Here is a 21,607-nt window from a genome sequence, read left to right on the forward strand (position 1 = left end):
ATGTCCTTGCTCGGCTGCACCTTGTCCTGTGTGGGTGGCCGTTAAATGTTGGTAGGAACGTTCATACCCACAAATTCCTCATCTGAGCTCTCGTTGCTGTCACTTACAGGCGGTGATACAACAGGCTCAGCCACAGACTTCTGATGATGCGGACCACAATCGATCCTCGAACTCCTAACACGAGGTACCGGCCGAGGTGGATGTGCAATGGGTACCCTCTCTGCTTTGACCTGTATAGTTCCAATGGGAAGTAGATGGTTTCTGTGAATAGTTCTACCTTTTCCTTCACCATTCTCTCGATGTATGGTATATACAGGAATGTCTCTGTTCGGTTGACTCTGTACGATATATACGCCAGGCTCCCAGCGATCCGCTAGCTTGTGACGCCCCTCAAAGACAAGTACCTTAACAAGAAGAATAGACATTGTCTAGTATAACTAATTGTCAATCTTTAATAAAAACAAATTCAAATCATTCGCCTGTTTCTTTTTGTCTGAAATTAACATATGAGAAATTAAGTCAAACCGGATACAAACAAGAAAATATTAATAGTGAAACACATATAAAGTATAAATAGAAAGAAGAGAGACAGTGGTTATGTAAACAAAGAAATAGCTGACCATATTGATGAACTGTACGTTTTGTGTGGCCCTGTTGATTTTAGTTCTAAAAGTATTGATGATTGTATTGAAAAATTCACAGTGATGTTAAATGATATTGTTAAACCTTTTTGTTCGCAAACTGTTTCTCGAAATATTTCTCAAAAGTTGCAACTGAAACAGTGTGAAGATAATCCTTGGTTTAATGAGATTTGTAGAAGACGTTATAAAGATTATAAAGCTACATTAAAATCTTTTTAAAAACAGTAGAAAATCGTAATATATTAGTCAACGAAAACGTTTATAAGATTTATAAAACTAGGCTCAAGAGATAATATAAGGGGCATAATGGAAACCAGATGAATTATTTAAGAAAGCATATAAAGTAATTCTATAAACATTTTGGAAAACGTAAGGAATTGAAGAAAAGTACATTAACTGGGAATTACTTTTTTAATCATTTTTCAAATCTGGCAATTTCTGTACCTGCATAAAGGGGGATATTTTAATCATTTAAATAATAATGACCGTTCTAATTATCCTGCTTCATTTTCAGAATTAGATAGGGATTTGAAGAAGAAGACAATGTTTTTAACGAATACTTTATCAAATGTAACACATTGTTGTTACCTTGCCTAATTAAGATTTTTAATAATGTATTTAGTTCAGGTCACTATTCTACTCTTTGGAGCCAAGGATGCATTGTACCAGTTTTTAAAAAAGGTGATGCAAATGATCATAATAATTACCGTGGTATATCTCTTGTTAGTTGCCTCGGTAAGATTTGTACCTCTATTCTTAATCAAAGGCTTAATGAATTTGACAGAACTTATTATAAGATTTCTGACGCTCAATTCGGTTTTTAAAGAAAATGTCTACTGTTGATGCCATTTTCATATTGCATTTTTGAATAAGAAAATCACTTAAGAAACGAAAAAGGCTGTTTTGCTGTTCTGTTGATTATAAAAAGGCATTTGATTTCGTGAATCGTCAAAAAAAATTATGGTACAAATTGTTAACAGAAGGAATTGATGGTAAAATGTTATTATAAAAAGATCTTTATATGAAACAGTTAAATGTTGTGTGAACTATAAAGGTAAATTGTCAAACTTCTTCACTTGTACAAACGGATTATGCCAGGGAGAAATTCTGTCGCCAATCTTATTTTCCTTATATGTACATGATTGTGAAATGCATTTTTTAGAAGAAAACTGTCCATCTCTTGAAATACAGTTACTCAATTTGTTCCTAATAATGTACGCTGATGGCATGGTCATTGTAGCAGAAACTCCAGAAGGTCTTCAAAAGATGCTAGATTACTTCTTCTAAATGTAATCTATACAAATATATCTGTGATGAGTTTGGTTTACAAAGTTACCTAAAAAAGTCTATTGATGTTTAACACTTGAAGGAGTAAGTAAGGATGATTAGAACATTTTCTCATAAACTTAATATAGAAATTGGTAGATAACAAGGTATTGAACACAGGAACAGTGTTTGTCTGTTATGTGCCTCTCATGATGTAGAAGACGAGTTTCAATTTGTTCTTAAATGTCCGTTTTATTCCGATTTACGCAATTCATTTATTAACCCTTTCTTTGTCAGACATACAAGTATGTGTAAATTCATTAAGTTGTTATCTACTGGAAAAAAAACTTATTTGGCCAAATATGTAAAAATCGCTAATAGAAGACGACAAAATTTAGTGAATTAAGTCAAGTGTATCTCTAGTGTTTGTCAGTAATACATGAATATGTCCTTATCATCAAATATTATTCTATTATTAAATACATTATTTTTAGCAGTGCAAGATATCTCTCTACACTTCTAGGAGAAGGTGCGGAAGTGGTGTATGTGTGTTGTTGTTTAATTGTTTACTTAAAATATATCCTCGTATCCCTGAATGAATTTTGTTCCTAGCTGTAGTTCCTCCTCCGAAACAGTTGAATTGGTAAAGTCTATCTTATTCATAGATGATTTCGGTATTCCAACCTCTCCATTAACAGAAGGAAGTTCCTGGACAATCACTGGCTGTATCTCGCATAACATTGCCTTGGGAGGAATGATAAACGTATGTGTTGTCAGATTGGAAAGTTGAACGTCCAATGGATGTGTACTGTCTCAGTCATAGGAAAGCACTGTGACTCGGATGACATTCATAATTCTGTTGACCCACTGTAGACACGGTCGCACCTGTAAACAGTAACGCCCTGGTCTTCTATGTCGACACCAACTTCATTAGCATTGCCAATCATCTGTGTTCCTGTCTTTGTAGCCTTAGTATTCTTCTTTGGACATTGAATTCGGAAATCTGTGAGCGGTCCGTCATCACAGACTCCTTCCCTTTTACCGAACTGTGTGAGTGATCCATAATTACTCTACATCGCGCTGATATGTCCAGGCTGTCTGCATCTCCAACATATAACATCAGGCTTCTTGTCCGAAGACGCATCATCCTGGTCAATCGTCTCTTCCGATGGCTAAGAGTGGTAGACAGACCCTCCTTCGTAACTGTTAGAGTTTCCTCTATTCCTATTCCGGTGATCTCGGCTGTTCTTTCACGAGGTTGTCCCACCATCGGATATCTGCGTCTCTTATCTCTGAATAGCTGCAGACAATTGGTTGACCATATATCCCAAGTCCTCCTTCTCCTCTCCCTCAACAGCTGAGTTGACGGTAACAGTCGCCATCTGTGGTGTCTCATTGTCTCTTGTCCTCTCTATAGATCTCATCGCTATTCACAGTTCTTCATAATCAGCAATGGAATCATGATTGTGGCCAGTCACATCTCTTAAGTCTTGCCTCAGGTCGGACCAAAACTTATTGTGCAATCGCTTAAAATATTGGCATGTGTGCAAAAAACTTCTGATGATGAATAATTACTGATTCAATAAGTTTCAACACGGACTAAGAAAGCATATCACTTGGTTACATAGTGCGGTAAGAGGTTGCAGTTGCCTGACAGTCCCTCTCTAAAGGGCCTCTTTTGAAATTTTGAATCTCGGTCAGACCACCTGTGTTTACTGTCTCGTTTCAACACCGGCAGGTGACGTTATTGGCGCTATTTTTAACAGGGCTTTCCCGAACAATTCAAGTGGTCAAACTGGACATTTGGAACGGACTATGACTATGAATATGGGGATTGCAAGGTAACATAAGTGGAAGTGCATACAACAAAAGCATTCATTAAAAATAATATGGCTCTTCACGTGATGCCCCTTTAAAACTTGTTGGTAATGAGTGTGCGGTCTTGTGTTTCATTCAGCATGTGATCTAGTTCAAATCAGTATAAATAACACGAAATTAAGCATTTTGTTGAGTCTTTACCGTGAGATAATATTATGTAACAGGAAAGACAGTAGTGTATATTTGACTGAATCATGGACTTCTGTATCATCAGCGAGTGGATGAACTCGATACGCAGAAAGTAACGCGTCTATTTATATAATAATAATAAATAATAATAATACAACATTTGATATAGCGCCCCATTTAGCTAACATAAGCCACTCTAAAGCGCTTTACAGTACAAAGATATACAATCAATACAATTAGCATATACATTAATCAACGCATTTTTTTAGAGGAATTCGCAGGAGCTACCTTATCATGCGCTAACTACTAGTCATATGCCACCGGGCTGATATCTCCCTATGTGTGTATGATTGCGTGTGTGCTGGAGATGTATTGTGTTCTGTTTGTAGTGGGACCGCGCGTGCTTCAATCTTTCATAGTGCCACCTCACTTGATCCACCCCATACCATTATATACTCCACCTGGGTTGTTGGAGTAGTGTGGGCAGGAGAAAAACACTTTCTCTGTATGCGTGCGACGACTTCGAGGATCGAACCCCGGCCGCCTGCGTGGAAGGCCGAAGTGTTAACCACTCGACAGATCCGCCCTAATGATAATGAAACAAGTATCCAACATACTAATTTCAGTGAAACTTTGATAGTCAATGGGATGAGTTTGATGGTAAGAATAACGATTAATGTGCCGCCCCAAAAGTTAAGGGTCCTTGTACACTCATTAAGTTATGTGCATCTTTTTTATCGGGCGAATCTGTCATCTCAGTCAAGTCAAGTCAAGTCAAGTAAATTTTATTCAATGTCGATATGGTTTCCAAAGATAACACAATTTTCAATTTCAAAAGTATTTTATTGACAATACATATATAATACAAACATATAAGTTAAAATTAAAGAAGATGTTAGAACAGTATTGACAAAAGATTTAGACAACAGGCTATGCCTATATCAGTCTTCTTCTATTTCCGGTAGCTATGTACAATGCTTAATATATAAAATGTTGTAATTCGTTTTCCTCTCAAACACATGCACACCCACACCCACACCCGCTTATGTATAATAGTCATTGTTTAAGGGACAAAACTTGCCTGTACACTAATAATAATAACAATACATGAATATTAATTTGGAATTTATCTAGCATGTATAAGTAACGAAACGTTTTGATGATTTCATATAAAAGTCAACATGTATAAGAATAGTTTATCTAATTGGTCCGATGCATTACTTATACCATATAATAAACAGTGCAGATTTAAATATCATAATAGATTATAAATAGTGGCAATATGATGTCTAATATTTGAATACAGAGGACATATTGAAAGAAAAAAAATGTATTAGATCTTCCCTCTGTGCACCACATACACAGGAAGCATCATCAATCAGATGGTCTGGCAACTTATCAAAGTTAAGATCACTTTTAACATTTCTTAGCTGACAGAAAATGATGTTAAGTTTCCTCGGAACACATTTGATAAAAGTTTCTGAGGCAGATGTACATATATTAAAAGTTTTTTAAAGTTTCTTTTTAAAAGATGAAATTGAGATAGAATATCGTAAGGTGCTATCAAGTGCATTCCATTTTACCATCGTAGAAGGGAAGAAGCTATTCATATAAGTAGTAGTTCTTGTCTGTGGTATATTAAAGAATCTGTTATTTCTGAAGGTATATTTATTATTTACATTTAGAAATGGTTGAATGATATCATCGAGATAAGTTGGAGTGTAATTATTAAGAATCTTATCCATTAGTGTTAGTTTATGATTTTGTCTTCGTGTGTGTAATGTTTCAAGTTGTGTTTCACATGTCTTAGATAAGAGACATATAATGTTTTTAATGTATTCCTATCAACTGTAGTTTTTAAAATCCTAAGAATACTTAGTCTAGAGTTAGCTTTTTTATAAATATTTGAAATGTGATCTGCCCATGTCCCTTTACTGTTAAATGTGAGTCCTAAGTGAGTATGGTGTTCATGTTGTGCAATTGGAGTATTGTTAAATAGCAGTTGAGGATGATTGTTGATGTGTCTACGAGAGAAATTAATAGCTACAGTCTTATTCGGATTGAATAGGATCTGCCATTGCTTTGACCATTCAGAGATTGAGTCAAGATCATCATTAAAGGCATGTTAGTAGGTGTTGTAAGGTCATTGTTATTATTTACTATTACATAGAGAGAGGTATCATCTGCAAAGAGTTGTATATGAGAGGTTACATTGTTAGTAATCTCATTAATAAAAAGAAGAAAGAGGAAGGGACCATGGACAGGAACCCCCGTAGAAATAGGTTTGGTACTAGATTTATAACCTTCAAACATAACCCTTTGTTTTCTGTCAGATAAGTAAGCTTAAACCCAATAATAGAATTTATCTTTAATACCATATGTTTTTAGTTTATATAATAGGCCCAAATGCCATACACGATTTTTTTTTTTATTTATGTCACAGAAAACAAAACGCAAATCTTTACCTTGGTCTAAATCACTACTTATAGTATTATAGCAGTTAGTTGATTAGTAGTGGAGTCTTTGGGTTGAAATCCTGACTGATGTACACTTAAAATATTGTGACTTGAAATATAATTAAACGTATATTTAAAAAAAAAAAAAAAACACCACATAATAATTATTGAGATCACTGATATCTCCTTTACCTTTATAGAGAGCAGTAACATTAGCCGTTTTTAGTACATCAGGTATTACTCCAATAGATAAAGTTCTATTAAATACTAGTTTGAGTGGGTATACTTAAGAAGAAGACATTTTCTTTACAATCATAGGTAAGATACCATCAGGACCAGCTGGTTTGTTGTTATATCTTGTTCAAATGGACATAAGGGAGGTAAGTCAGGTAGGTTAGTGTCAGTAATGGTGGTAAAGAAGTTATTTAGTGCTTCAGCTTTATCTTGTGGATGGACTAAAAATGTATTGTTAGATTTCAGAGGATAGAATTAGTGATAGTCATTTTTCCTATAGATTTCGCTATCTGTCAACATTTTCTTTGATGCACTGATTTGTCAGCAAGACAATTTTGAAGTTTCTTAAAGTAATTTTCTTCATATTGATAACACAAGCTCGTTTAGTGAGCTTTTACAATCGACATCACAAATAAAACATACATAAAACAAGGTTTCATAATCAAACAAGATATGTTCATGCTGTAAAAGATACAAATAGGGAGGAAGCGTCCAATAAAACATTTGTATATTTAAATAAATAAGAACAATAATAATAGTCAATGCGGTAAAAGTGGCAAGTTACATTTATCACATTTTGAATTTCATTTCTTATTTGATCACATTTGCCAGGGACAGTCCATTATACGTCCCTGCATTTACTTATAATTATTGATTATGAGGTGAAGGAAAGATAAAAAAAGAAGAACTTGAGAAAGGATAGTACAGTGGTACATGGTCAGCTCCAAGGGTTGGGGAGCCCCCTACCAGCATGGTATGCTCGACCTGCACCCAGTAACTCAGGATTTTGTTATATCATTATTATTCTTATAAAAGCGCATATATTAAACATAATCACAGATCAATTTAGAAACATATTACAGGCTGATAATATATCATAAAAAAATGAAAACTTAAAATTTAAGATACATAAGGATCGGATCACCAAACCATCATTTTATTAAATCATTGAAACATCCGACGAGGAATTATATTCATTTATGGTTGTATCAAAGGAAGAATATCTATGGGTGTTCTTTCAAACGAAATTAGCACCCCGGGGCTCACTTGAGATATTTATAGAACGCTCTGAAGTCGCCAATCAGCGTCTCCGGTTTTTTCGAATGTCAGGACCCAAATCGGATCAAGGTTTGAATTTTGCAGTATTTTACGCTTCAAATGAATATTTTTTGTCAGCATACGAACATTTTATGATGACCTTTAGAATTTATATGACAACAAGTATTTCTATAGTGTGAATTTATTCCTATGGTCCAAAAAACAATGCATAGTCGTCGCACGCGCCATTTTTTAAAAACGTGATCAAAACATTGACATTTGAGTTTGAATTACGTTTTCTTGCGCTATTTGAACTTAAAAACTAATCAGCTGTAGACAAAATATGGTGGATGGCTATCTATTCTAAGACTACAGCATTGTTATAACTGATTTGTTCACACATTTATTTATTCATTAGTATTTTTGCAAAAAGTGATCCGATTTGAAACATAATAAAGCAGGTTTGTTTTAGCAAAAAGAAAGAAGCAGCCTATTGCTTTGACTTGGGACGTTTTCTGTCTTCACCATTACTCCGACAGAGTCCTTTGTGGATCGAACAATGCTGATATTATGACTGTCTTTTTCATTAGCCGATTGGTAATCCATACAAGGAACGTGCAGGGGCCGACGTGCAGGGATCCTTAACTTTACAGGCACTTGACCTTGACCTGCGATAATACTTCCGGTGTAAGAAGATACAGAGAAAAGGAGAGAAATGCGAGAGAGGAGAAGAAAAGTTTTAAAGAATGTAAAGGCAAATATTTTGAGTTAAATTCGATATTGATTTTAACTTTTTATCAATTTGTAACCAATTGCTAATTTTCAATGAACTTTATTTCAGTATTACTCAGGTTTGGAAGCTTTATATGATAGTTTTGAACGTCACGTTAGGCAATTGGTACAATTTTGACAGTTTTTTAGTGATCTTTAAAAATTCAGATCTTGTGTCTGGAATGTTTCTTGATTCTTGACAAAGACTACCTATGGTGGTTCATTTTTTTTTTTATTTCTCAGTAATTTGTTTTTGAAAATAGAACGCTAAACTCGGAGTGAGATTTCGTCCGTTTTTCGGCCGTACAGTAAATAGTACCCAAATTGGTACACCATATCGCAGGCTATGGAAATTGTTTTTATTTCTACAAATTGATGTGTCGATTACAACAAATATATTGCTTTTATAGATACCATACTGAACTATAATTGTATATATTTACTTTTATATTATCCGAATATAAGGACCAGAAATCAACATTTAAACTTTTGTAACAGGAGCGAGACGGGCCCAGTTTATTATGAACAAACTACCCCCGGCTCGCTACCTTTTCCTCACAACCCAGGTTCGAATTGGGTAGCTTATTTCTGCTGGTTAAGGTAATAACTCAACTCCGGGATGTGATACAATAACAGTATTTATTAACAGAGATATACATGTATGAAGCAATGAAACATGAATAACACATGTACAGGCCTAGATGAAAACCTGATACAAACCCTAACACGTTGCCGAGACGACCCCCCAACCCTACATAGTACTAGGCTACCAGGCTAACATCCACCGACATTCCCAACCTGTTCTATCTATCTATACATGAACTATCTCTAATCCGCTATTCTAACATTACAGTAAATACTATCCCCTACAGAAGTCTATGACAGTCGTAGCAGGAATCCAATCATTCGCTCTGCGCTAAAACCGAAAGTAACACCCCACTATATAGAAACATTCACAATACAAAACTCTCGATCAATGAAAACATAGTGCTGACACAGACACAGGCACAGACAGAAAAGCATGAAATCACAGACAGGTAAACTGACAACACTTAGCAATGGACTGGTACACGTGGACAGGACACCACAACAGACAGAGGTCGGGGGACACCAGTGCACACTGGCCTCCATGTAGTACAGTAACTACACTACATGACCCCTGTCTGACACATAGAACACATAGACTATATACGACAAGAACCCCCCCCCCCCCCGCTACACATGCTTATATCTAACTCCTTGAAAATACTCCAAAACTTGACCGTGTATACCAATTTGGGTAGTGTACCAATTTTGGTAGTGTGACGTTAACTAATTGATGTCATAATTAAACTCCTGTTTCTAGTTCTCATTAATGACCTTGTCAGATCAGTTTCTTGCAACATCAAACTCTTTGCTGATGATTGCTTACTCCTAATGAAACACATTCTTTACAGGACTGTCGCAAACTTGATAATGAGCTGAAATCTTTGGAAAACTGGGAGAGTAAATGGCAGAATTTTAATGCTAAGAATTAAGTGCTCTATTATCAACATCTCTAAAAAGAAAGAAAAACTATCAAGTATAGTTACTCCCTACACAATCAAACACTGGGCAATTTAGATTCTAGCAAATATCTAAGAGTCGCTTTCACTGCTAATCTAAACTGGGATAAACACATACAGTCCCTCACTAACAAAGCCATCAGGACTCTAGGATTTCTGAGAAGCAGCCTGCACCAGAATAATTAAAGCCCAAACATATACAACCTTAGTAAGACCAACCCTAGGGTATGCAGCCACATGCTGGGACCCTTATACATCAGACCAGGTCATATCTATTTGAAAATGTCCAGCGCAGGGCTGCCAGATATGTATCTAATGACCACAGATCTAGAGAGCCTGATTGTGTATCTAATATGATCGGATCACTAACTGGGAGCCCCTAGCTCAGAGAAGAACAAAAGCCAGCTGGCTCATGCATGATGCTGTATAAGATCATAAACGGACATGTTGGTAATAATCTATCCTACGTTTTAACAACAAGTGATAGGAGAACACGAGGGGCCAACAGAATCAACCAAATTCACACCAACAAAAACCTATTTAAATACTCTTTTTTCCCCAGGTTTATTGTAAATTGGAATTCTCTAGCACAGAAGCAAAACCTAAACTTTTTCAGGTGTGCCCTTGCTAGTTTCAACATACCCTAAAGTATTTAGTGATTTTATCTTATAGTGAAAAATACCAAAAATATTTGTTTTTAATGCCACCTCCCAGGATCAAATGCACTCAAACCTTTGAGTCTGATCCTTCATATGGAAGAAGAAGTATACCAAGATGAGGACCTGTGACTTAACGAAAAACAATCCTAAAGGAACTACAGTAACTTGTATCACTTGGGCCAGCGATTTATCAGTCAGAACTGTTTCTTTTGGCCTCTCCTACACTGTAGGGATTAATATTAGAAATTTTTGATCAATATTAATCCTTCAAAGTGCCAGCCCCTTATCAGGTACTGGAGCACCGGCAAATCTGGCTATATAGGCAGATTTAGCTGTATAGCCAAATATGACTATACAAATATAGGACGAATGTAAACAAACAACCATGCAGTTACTGGTCATATTTATCTCGTGCACGTCAATAACCAAACAAGTCAGTCGCTGAAATTAAACATTATTGTCTAATCACACTATTTTAATTGATTTGGTAAAATACCATTGTTGCATTTTTTCGCTGTCAACCGTTCATCCTTGTTAGTATAAAACTTATAAAAGCGGGTGTCTATTCAATATGGCCTCAATGCATATGTCTTCCCGACGATAAGCATCCCGAAGATGCAGATTCGGGCCTCCGGTGTGCTTTTGGAAGATACTTCGGAGTAGGAAAGATAACATACAGAGAAAGTTGATTGTGTGTCTAGAGGGAGTGAAATATTTGGTGTTTTTGTGCAAGTGTCTATTACATATTATGGCTTTAATTTGATTATTTGGATTTGATAAAAAATTAATACATTATCCTTGAAGTTTGTTTAAGTGAGTTACCTTTTCCGTTCGTGCTTCTGTATCAGGTGACCCCTACTTTCGTTTTCCTAATACTTGTTGTAAGGGGCCGTATTATGCACATTGTATAAGTATTTGATTGTGTAACACATGTGATGTCATGTGGTATGTGTTGTGCTCTTTCTTCGCTTGGACACTTTACTTACAAGGGGTCAGACCTACATTTTATGCTGGTAGTGGAAAGCCTGAAGTATATATATCATCTATGGTTGGTATGCTCACTCGATAATTGATTTAAAGTATCCTCAGCACCACATGCTGGGTTAGTCATTTACAGAATATATATATATATATAGCGATAAATAATTTCAAATGTCAAATGGTAAAAACATAAATAAAACAAAACACGTAGACTAAGTATAATTGGCTAGCGCTTTCGCCCGTCTTGGGGCTCTTCAGGTGATTTAAATTTATTTGTGATGTCATAAATAAATTTAAATCACCTGAAGAGCCCCAAGATGGGCGAAAGCGCTAGCCAATTATGCTAGTCTTCGTGTTTTGTTTTATTTATATATATATATGTAATTAATCTAATATTATTGTGTAGATTATTATTTAACACTTAACGTAAATTCCTTTTTCTAAATTAGTTGTGAGTAAAAATAAAATATAACTTACATTCTATACTGAGTATGTACTATAATTTATATTTGTATGTAACAGTACTATACTTTATATTTTTGGTTAAACTGGTTAGGTTGTCTTTTTATCTAGAAGTCATAGAATTGTGTTCTCGTCCTTTTAAATATTTAATTGTTCGCGTCATGTATTGTAAAAGTGACTGTGTGGTGTGTTCGATTAGCAATATGTCTAATATATGTCTGTATTGTACAATTAGTGTGTTTGTATCATTTTAGGGATTTAGAGAGATACTGTAAACTTATAAACCAAAAGAAACATCAAATTGATTGTCGTGTGATTTGTGCAAAGAACCCCCACTCCACATTTTGCTACAGAAATCGTTAATATTCCTGTTTAACCATCAGATACAGGGAATAAAAGGATGCTGCTACTAAAAATCAATAAAATCAACGGATTAATAATAATATAAATAATTAGCTGAACATCTTTCGTGTCACCGACTTACCTTTTTGTCCACCTTTTTTTTAATGTGTACAAGGAATTCGCTACCACAATTGGCTTGTTTGCTTAACATTTATCCTATACACATATTTGACTAAAGCAAAATCTGCCTAAGTAGCCAGGTTGACAGTGCTCCAGTACCTGCCAATGATGCAGAAAGGGTGGAAAGCTTACTAAATCACAAAATGGACACCACATATAACCTCGGTATAAAAGAAAGTGCTAATTGGCACACTGCAGCTCTTACTGTCGGTCTGAACAGAAGGAACAGAAGCCCAAGGAAGACAGTGTTATGTATTGGTGTTTTTATTGGTAGATATGCTGTAACATAAACACCTGCTAACACCCACCATGTTGAGGGATGGGGAATTACAAGTCCAGACCAACAATCTCTTGTGCAGGTAATTACATAATATATAATATCACACTGACCATTAATCTATTCATAGAGCGGGTAATTACATAATATATAATATCACACTAATGAGCGGGTAATTACATAATATATAATATCACACTGACCATTAATCTAGAGCAGGTAATTATATAATATATAATATCACACTGGCCATTAATCTATTCATAGAGTGGGTAATTACATAATATATAATATCACACTGACCATTAATCTATTCATAGAGTGGGTGATTACATAATACATAATATCACACTGACCATTAATCTATTCATAGAGTGGGTAATTACATAATATATAATATCACACTGGCCATTAATCTATTCATAGAGTGGGTAATTACATAATATATAATGTCACACTGGCCATTAATCTTTTCATAGAGTGGGTAATTACATAATATATCATGTCACACTGACCATTAATCTATTCATAGATAGAGTGGGTGATTACATAATATATAATATCACACTGGCCATTAATCTATTCATAGAGTGGGTTATTACATAATATATAATGTCACATTGACCATTAATCTATTCATAGAGTGGGTGATTACATAATATAAAATAGCATCTTCCCAATTTTCATTATGTGGTTAATTTCAAAATGCATTGTGTGGGAAGTTATATATAATTTTAAAGTATCCTGTATCACCCTGACCTACATTTATAATGTCATGGTCAGGTAACATTAATCTGTACATATGTATCACCCAGACCTATAATGTCATGGTCAGGTAACATAAATCTGTATCACGCAGACCTATAATGTTGTGGTCAGGTAACATAAATCTGTATCACACAGACCTATAATGTTGTGGTCAGGTAACATAAATCTGTATCACCCAGACCTATAATGTCATGGTCTGGAAACAAAAATATGTATCACCCAGACCTATAATGTCATGGTCAGGTAAAATAAATCTGTATCATTCAGACCTATAATGTCATGGTCAGGCAACATAAATCTGTATCACCCAGACCTATAATGCCATGGTCAGGTAACATAAATCTGTATCATTCCGACCTATAATCTTATGGTCAGGTAACATAAATCTGTATCACCCAGCCCTATAATGTCATGGTCAGGTAACATAAATCTGTCTCACGCAGACCTATAATGTTGTGGTCAGGTAACATAAATCTGCATCACACAGACCTATAATGTTGTGGTCAGGTAACATAAATCTGTATCACCCAGACCTATAATGCCATGGTCAGGTAACATAAATCTGTATCATTCAGACCTATAATCTTATGGTCAGGTAACATAAATCTGTATCACCCAGACCTATAATGTCATGGTCAGGTAACATTAATCTGTATCACCCAGACCTATAATCTTATGGTCAGGTAACATTAATCTGTATCGCCCTGACCTATCATCTCATGGTCAGGTAACATTAATTGGTATCACCCAGACCTAAAATCTCAATGGTCAGATTATATTGACAGTTTATCATTGGAACAAAAGTATGTCCTTACCTATTACTTTAATCTGAATTGTACACTTTTCCTTTAATTGTAGATGAACTTAAAAAGAAAATAAGTGAAAGTTACTCAATATTCAGATCAAAAATCATTGAAGAACTTCGTCCAAATGAAAAGGATTGGACAGAATTACAGTTAGCATGTGGGTATGTATCAATGGTCGTGACTATAGTTAACATGTGGGTATGTATCAATGGTCGTGACTATAGTTAACATGTGGGTATGTATCAATGGTCGTGACTATAGTTAACATGTGGGTATGTATCAATGGTCGTGACTATAGTTAACATGTGGGTATGTATCAATGGTCGTGACTATAGTTAACATGTGGGTATGTATCAATGGTCGTGACTATAGTTAACATGTGGGTATGTATCAATGGTCGTGACTATAGTTAACATGTGGGTATGTATCAATGGTCGTGACTATAGTTAACATGTGGGTATGTATCAATGGTCGTGACTATAGTTAACATGTGGGTATGTATCAATGGTCGTGACTATAGTTAACATGTGGGTATGTATCAATGGTCGTGACTATAGTTAACATGTGGGTATGTATCAATGGTCGTGACTATAGTTAACATGTGGGTATGTATCAATGGTCGTGACTATAGTTAACATGTGGGTATGTATCAATGGTCGTGACTATAGTTAACATGTGGGTATGTATCAATGGTCGTGACTATAGTTAACATGTGGGTATGTATCAATGGTCGTGACTATAGTTAACATGTGGGTATGTATCAATGGTCGTGACTATAGTTAACATGTGGGTATGTATCAATGGTCGTGACTATAGTTAACATGTGGGTATGTATCAATGGTCGTGACTATAGTTAACATGTGGGTATGTATCAATGGTCGTGACTATAGTTAACATGTGGGTATGTATCAATGGTCGTGACTATAGTTAACATGTGGGTATGTATCAATGGTCGTGACTATAGTTAACATGTGGGTATGTATCAATGGTCGTGACTATAGTTAACATGTGGGTATGTATCAATGGTCGTGACTATAGTTAACATGTGGGTATGTATCAATGGTCGTGACTATAGTTAACATGTGGGTATGTATCAATGGTCGTGACTATAGTTAACATGTGGGTATGTATCAATGGTCGTGACTATAGTTAACATGTGGGTATGTATCAATGGTCGTGACTATAGTTAACATGTGGGTATGTATCAATGGTCGTGACTATAGTTAACATGTGGGTATGTATCAATGGTCGTGACTATAGTTAACATGTGGGTATGTATCAATGGTCGTGACTATAGTTAACATGTGGGTATGTATCAATGGTCGTGACTATAGTTAACATGTGGGTATGTATCAATGGTCGTGACTATAGTTAACATGTGGGTATGTATCAATGGTCGTGACTATAGTTAACATGTGGGTATGTATCAATGGTCGTGACTATAGTTAACATGTGGGTATGTATCAATGGTCGTGACTATAGTTAACATGTGGGTATGTATCAATGGTCGTGACTATAGTTAACATGTGGGTATGTATCAATGGTCGTGACTATAGTTAACATGTGGGTATGTATCAATGGTCGTGACTATAGTTAACATGTGGGTATGTATCAATGGTCGTGACTATAGTTAACATGTGGGTATGTATCAATGGTCGTGACTATAGTTAACATGTGGGTATGTATCAATGGTCGTGACTATAGTTAACATGTGGGTATGTATCAATGGTCGTGACTATAGTTAACATGTGGGTATGTATCAATGGTCGTGACTATAGTTAACATGTGGGTATGTATCAATGGTCGTGACTATAGTTAACATGTGGGTATGTATCAATGGTCGTGACTATAGTTAACATGTGGGTATGTATCAATGGTCGTGACTATAGTTAACATGTGGGTATGTATCAATGGTCGTGACTATAGTTAACATGTGGGTATGTATCAATGGTCGTGACTATAGTTAACATGTGGGTATGTATCAATGGTCGTGACTATAGTTAACATGTGGGTATGTATCAATGGTCGTGACTATAGTTAACATGTGGGTATGTATCAATGGTCGTGACTATAGTTAACATGTGGGTATGTATCAATGGTCGTGACTATAGTTAACATGTGGGTATGTATCAATGGTCGTGACTATAGTTAACATGTGGGTATGTATCAATGGTCGTGACTATAGTTAACATGTGGGTATGTATCAATGGTCGTGACTATAGTTAACATGTGGGTATGTATCAATGGTCGTGACTATAGTTAACATGTGGGTATGTATCAATGGTCGTGACTATAGTTAACATGTGGGTATGTATCAATGGTCGTGACTATAGTTAACATGTGGGTATGTATCAATGGTCGTGACTATAGTTAACATGTGGGTATGTATCAATGGTCGTGACTATAGTTAACATGTGGGTATGTATCAATGGTCGTGACTATAGTTAACATGTGGGTATGTATCAATGGTCGTGACTATAGTTAACATGTGGGTATGTATCAATGGTCGTGACTATAGTTAACATGTGGGTATGTATCAATGGTCGTGACTATAGTTAACATGTGGGTATGTATCAATGGTCGTGACTATAGTTAACATGTGGGTATGTATCAATGGTCGTGACTATAGTTAACATGTGGGTATGTATCAATGGTCGTGACTATAGTTAACATGTGGGTATGTATCAATGGTCGTGACTATAGTTAACATGTGGGTATGTATCAATGGTCGTGACTATAGTTAACATGTGGGTATGTATCAATGGTCGTGACTATAGTTAACATGTGGGTATGTATCAATGGTCGTGACTATAGTTAACATGTGGGTATGTATCAATGGTCGTGACTATAGTTAACATGTGGGTATGTATCAATGGTCGTGACTATAGTTAACATGTGGGTATGTATCAATGGTCGTGACTATAGTTAACATGTGGGTATGTATCAATGGTCGTGACTATAGTTAACATGTGGGTATGTATCAATGGTCGTGACTATAGTTAACATGTGGGTATGTATCAATGGTCGTGACTATAGTTAACATGTGGGTATGTATCAATGGTCGTGACTATAGTTAACATGTGGGTATGTATCAATGGTCGTGACTATAGTTAACATGTGGGTATGTATCAATGGTCGTGACTATAGTTAACATGTGGGTATGTATCAATGGTCGTGACTATAGTTAACATGTGGGTATGTATCAATGGTCGTGACTATAGTTAACATGTGGGTATGTATCAATGGTCGTGACTATAGTTAACATGTGGGTATGTATCAATGGTCGTGACTATAGTTAACATGTGGGTATGTATCAATGGTCGTGACTATAGTTAACATGTGGGTATGTATCAATGGTCGTGACTATAGTTAACATGTGGGTATGTATCAATGGTCGTGACTATAGTTAACATGTGGGTATGTATCAATGGTCGTGACTATAGTTAACATGTGGGTATGTATCAATGGTCGTGACTATAGTTAACATGTGGGTATGTATCAATGGTCGTGACTATAGTTAACATGTGGGTATGTATCAATGGTCGTGACTATAGTTAACATGTGGGTATGTATCAATGGTCGTGACTATAGTTAACATGTGGGTATGTATCAATGGTCGTGACTATAGTTAACATGTGGGTATGTATCAATGGTCGTGACTATAGTTAACATGTGGGTATGTATCAATGGTCGTGACTATAGTTAACATGTGGGTATGTATCAATGGTCGTGACTATAGTTAACATGTGGGTATGTATCAATGGTCGTGACTATAGTTAACATGTGGGTATGTATCAATGGTCGTGACTATAGTTAACATGTGGGTATGTATCAATGGCCGTGACTATAGTTAACATGTGGGCATTTATCAATAGTCCTGACTATAGTTAACATGTGGGTATTTTTCAGCAGTGATGACTATAATCTATTTTAGCTGTGTCTGGTAAATTCTAAGGAACTTTTTAATTGAGGACCTGAGAGTAGGTGATACAATTTACTTACAGAAATTGTGAGAAATATTGATATTTTTGATTTTATTTTCAATGATAATAACTATGAGATTGTAAGATGTCTGGAAGGATTCATTTTTACAATAGAGTGACTTAGCTACAATCTACCTGTGTACCAAGGAATTATCAGTCTGTTCAGCTCGTAAAAGTACATTTTTTGTGTCCCTGCAGGAGAGGAGACTGCACCACTGTAGCTGACTTGCTGACTGATGAGAATATAGAGGAAAGAACAGATACTGGGTTAACACTCCTTCACATAGCTTGTATATTTGGGGGTAAGCATACAGTTTTCCATGGGGAAATAAACCTGGTGTCAGAAAACAAGAAACTGGCTTTATCCCAAATTCTCATACTTTAATTATTGTATTATTCAGAAACCAAATGCACAGATAGTTTTTAAAAATCAACATTCCAAGCAGAATTGTTTAATTAGATTTTATTTCTAGTGTTTTAGAAACTAACGCCATACAGACTTTTGAAATGCTACTACTACGTTTTAGTTTTGCCTTTGGTGGAGTGTTTATTGGTGTCATATCGTCCATCTGCTTGTCTGTGATCAGTTGTCTGCAGCTTATAATTAGGCATATAGAGCTCAAGGAAGTTTCTTAAAACTTTACACAAGTATTTCTGACATCATTCTCAGGAGCCCAGTGAAGGTTATTGTCAAAAACTTCAGGTTGAGGTAACAGCTACAGAATCTTAACGTTATGATCAAAATATTAATCATTTGGCTTGTGCACAGGTTTCTTTCTAAGTACTTTACCATAGTTCGTGAACTTTCACTCAAGTATTCCTGACATAAATCTCTGGAACCCTGTAGAAGGTTAAGGTTAGATGTTAAAGGTCAAGGTCACAACAGAAGAATCTGTATATAGAGCTTACGAGGTTGGAGAAATGGCATGTCCACTAATTCTTTACCAAAGTTTTAAACCTTTTCATAGAACTTCATACATTTACTGTACTCCTGACATATTTCTCTCAATACCCATTTGAGGTCAACCTTAATACATGTATGTATATTAAATATCTTTAGAAAATCTCACTTCAGCAAATCTGGACTTTTAGTATACACCACAGAGCCTACCTATCTACAGGCCCCATTAGTTTTTTGAGACAAGGATTTGACATTTTACTTTTGTTTCAACAGGAAGTAAAAGTCTGATAGATTTACTGCTGAAGAAAAACGTGAAATCCTCAGTGCTCAGTAAGAACCAGTTTTCTGCACTACATTTAGCTACATACAAGGTAAGGCTACACCAGTGTCCTATAACCTTGTTGTCTAATGTATATAACCAGGTAAGCATGACTAACTTAATATGTATATATAGAAAACCAGGTTATCATGATATTTTGATATATTTTTTAAAATTATTTCAGGGAGATACAGAATGCGTTCAGAACTTGCTGGACAGTGAGGATGTAGATGTAAATTTGGCAGGAAACAGTGGCACCTTCCCATTACACATAGCAGCTAAGTGTGGTCATGCTGAGGTAAATAGCAACACCAAGAGAGTGGTAAACATGGTGGTAAAGGTGAAAGGTCAAGGATACACAGAGAGATAGTAAACATGGTGGTTAAGGTGAAAGATCAAGGATACCCTAAGAGATAGTAAACATGGTGGTTAAGGTGAAAGATCAAGAATACACTAAGAGATAGTAAACATGGTGGTTAAGGTGAAAGATCAAGGATACACTAAGAGATAGTAAACATGGTGGTTAAGGTGAAAGGTCAAGGATCCATTGAGGGATAGTAAACATGGTGATAAAGGTGAAAGGTCAAGGATACACTGAGGGATAGTAAACATGGTGGTTAAGGTTAAAGATCAAGGATACACTGAGAGATATTAAACATGGTGATAAAAGTGAAAGGTCCAGGATACACTGAGGGATAGTAAACATGGTGATAAAGGTGAAAGGTCAAGGATACACTGAGGGATAATAAACATGGTGGTTAAGGTGAAAGGTCAAGGATACACAGGGATAGTAAACATTGTGGTTAAGGTGAAAAATCAAGGATACACTGAGAGATAGTAAACATGGTGGTTAAGGTGAAAGATCAAGGATACACTGAGATATAGTAAACATAGTGATAAAGGTGAAAGGTCAAGGATACACTGAGGGAAAGTAAACATGGTGATAAAGGCGAAAGGTCAAGGATACACTGAGGAATAGTAAACATGGTGGTTAAGGTGAAAGGTCAAGGATACACTGAGGGATAGTAAACATGGTGGTTAAGGTGAAAGATCAAGGATACACTGAGAGATAGTAAACATGGTGGTTAAGGTGAAAGGTCAAGGATACACTGAGGAATAGTAAACATGGTGGTTAAGGGGAAAGGTCAAGGATACACAGAGAGATAGTAAACATGGTGGTTAAGGTGAAAGATCAAGGATACACTAAGAGATAGTAAACATGGTGATAAAGGTGAAAGATCAATGATACACTAAGAGATAGTAAACATGGTGGTTAAGGTGAAAGGTCAAGGATACACTGAGGGATAGTAAACATGGTGGTTAAGGTGAAAGATCAAGGATATACTGAGGGATAGTAAACATGGTGATAAAAGTGAAAGGTCCAGGATACACAAAGAGATAGTAAACATGGTTGTTAAGGTGAAAGATCAAGGATACACTAAGAGATAGTAAACATGGTGATAAAGGTGAAAGATCAAGGATACACTGAGATATAGTAAACATAGTGATAAAGGTGAAAGGTCAATGATACACTGAGGGAAAGTAAACATGGTGATAAAGGTGAAAGGTCAAGGATACACTGAGGAATAGTAAACATGGTGGTTAAGGTGAAAGGTCAAGGATACACAGAGGGATAGTAAACATGGTGGTAAAGGTGAAAGATCAAGGATACACTGAGAGATATTAAACATGGTGGTTAAGGTGAAAGGTCAAGGATCCATTGAGGGATAGTAAACATGGTGGTAAAGGTGAAAGGTCAAGGATACACTGAGGGAAAGTAAACATGGTGGTTAAGGTGAAAGATCAAGGATACACTGAGGGATAGTAAACATGGTGGTTAAGGTGAAATGTGAAGGAGACACTGAGGGATAGTAAACGTGGTGGTAAAGGTGAAAGGTCAAGGATACACTGGGGGAAAGTAAACATGGTGGTTAAGGTCAAAGATCAAGGATACACTGAGGGATAGTAAAAA

The 21,607-nt window shown here is 35.9% G+C and overlaps 1 protein-coding gene across 5 annotated transcripts in view; it reads left to right on the top strand.

The window, feature by feature from the left end:
- Positions 1-8,333: 8,333 nt before the first annotated feature.
- The window catches only part of LOC110455590 (serine/threonine-protein kinase TNNI3K-like), a 54,883-nt gene continuing 41,609 nt past the window's right edge, over positions 8,334-21,607 (top strand). For all 5 annotated transcript variants that reach the window (XR_002463465.1, XR_002463464.1, XR_002463466.1 and 2 more), the window contains exons 1-6: positions 8,334-8,390; positions 12,856-12,940; positions 14,485-14,593; positions 18,614-18,717; positions 19,590-19,687; positions 19,820-19,933. Coding sequence is in view for 2 of the 5 variants with exons in the window: in XM_021505785.1 (XP_021361460.1) it covers positions 12,901-12,940; positions 14,485-14,593; positions 18,614-18,717; positions 19,590-19,687; positions 19,820-19,933 (465 nt within the window). In the remaining 3 variants the exon portion in view is untranslated. The remainder of the gene's footprint in view (positions 8,391-12,855; positions 12,941-14,484; positions 14,594-18,613; positions 18,718-19,589; positions 19,688-19,819; positions 19,934-21,607) is intronic.

Source organism: Mizuhopecten yessoensis, unplaced genomic scaffold (assembly GCF_002113885.1).
Source record: "Mizuhopecten yessoensis strain PY_sf001 unplaced genomic scaffold, ASM211388v2 scaffold8313, whole genome shotgun sequence".
Taxonomy (NCBI): domain Eukaryota; kingdom Metazoa; phylum Mollusca; class Bivalvia; order Pectinida; family Pectinidae; genus Mizuhopecten; species Mizuhopecten yessoensis.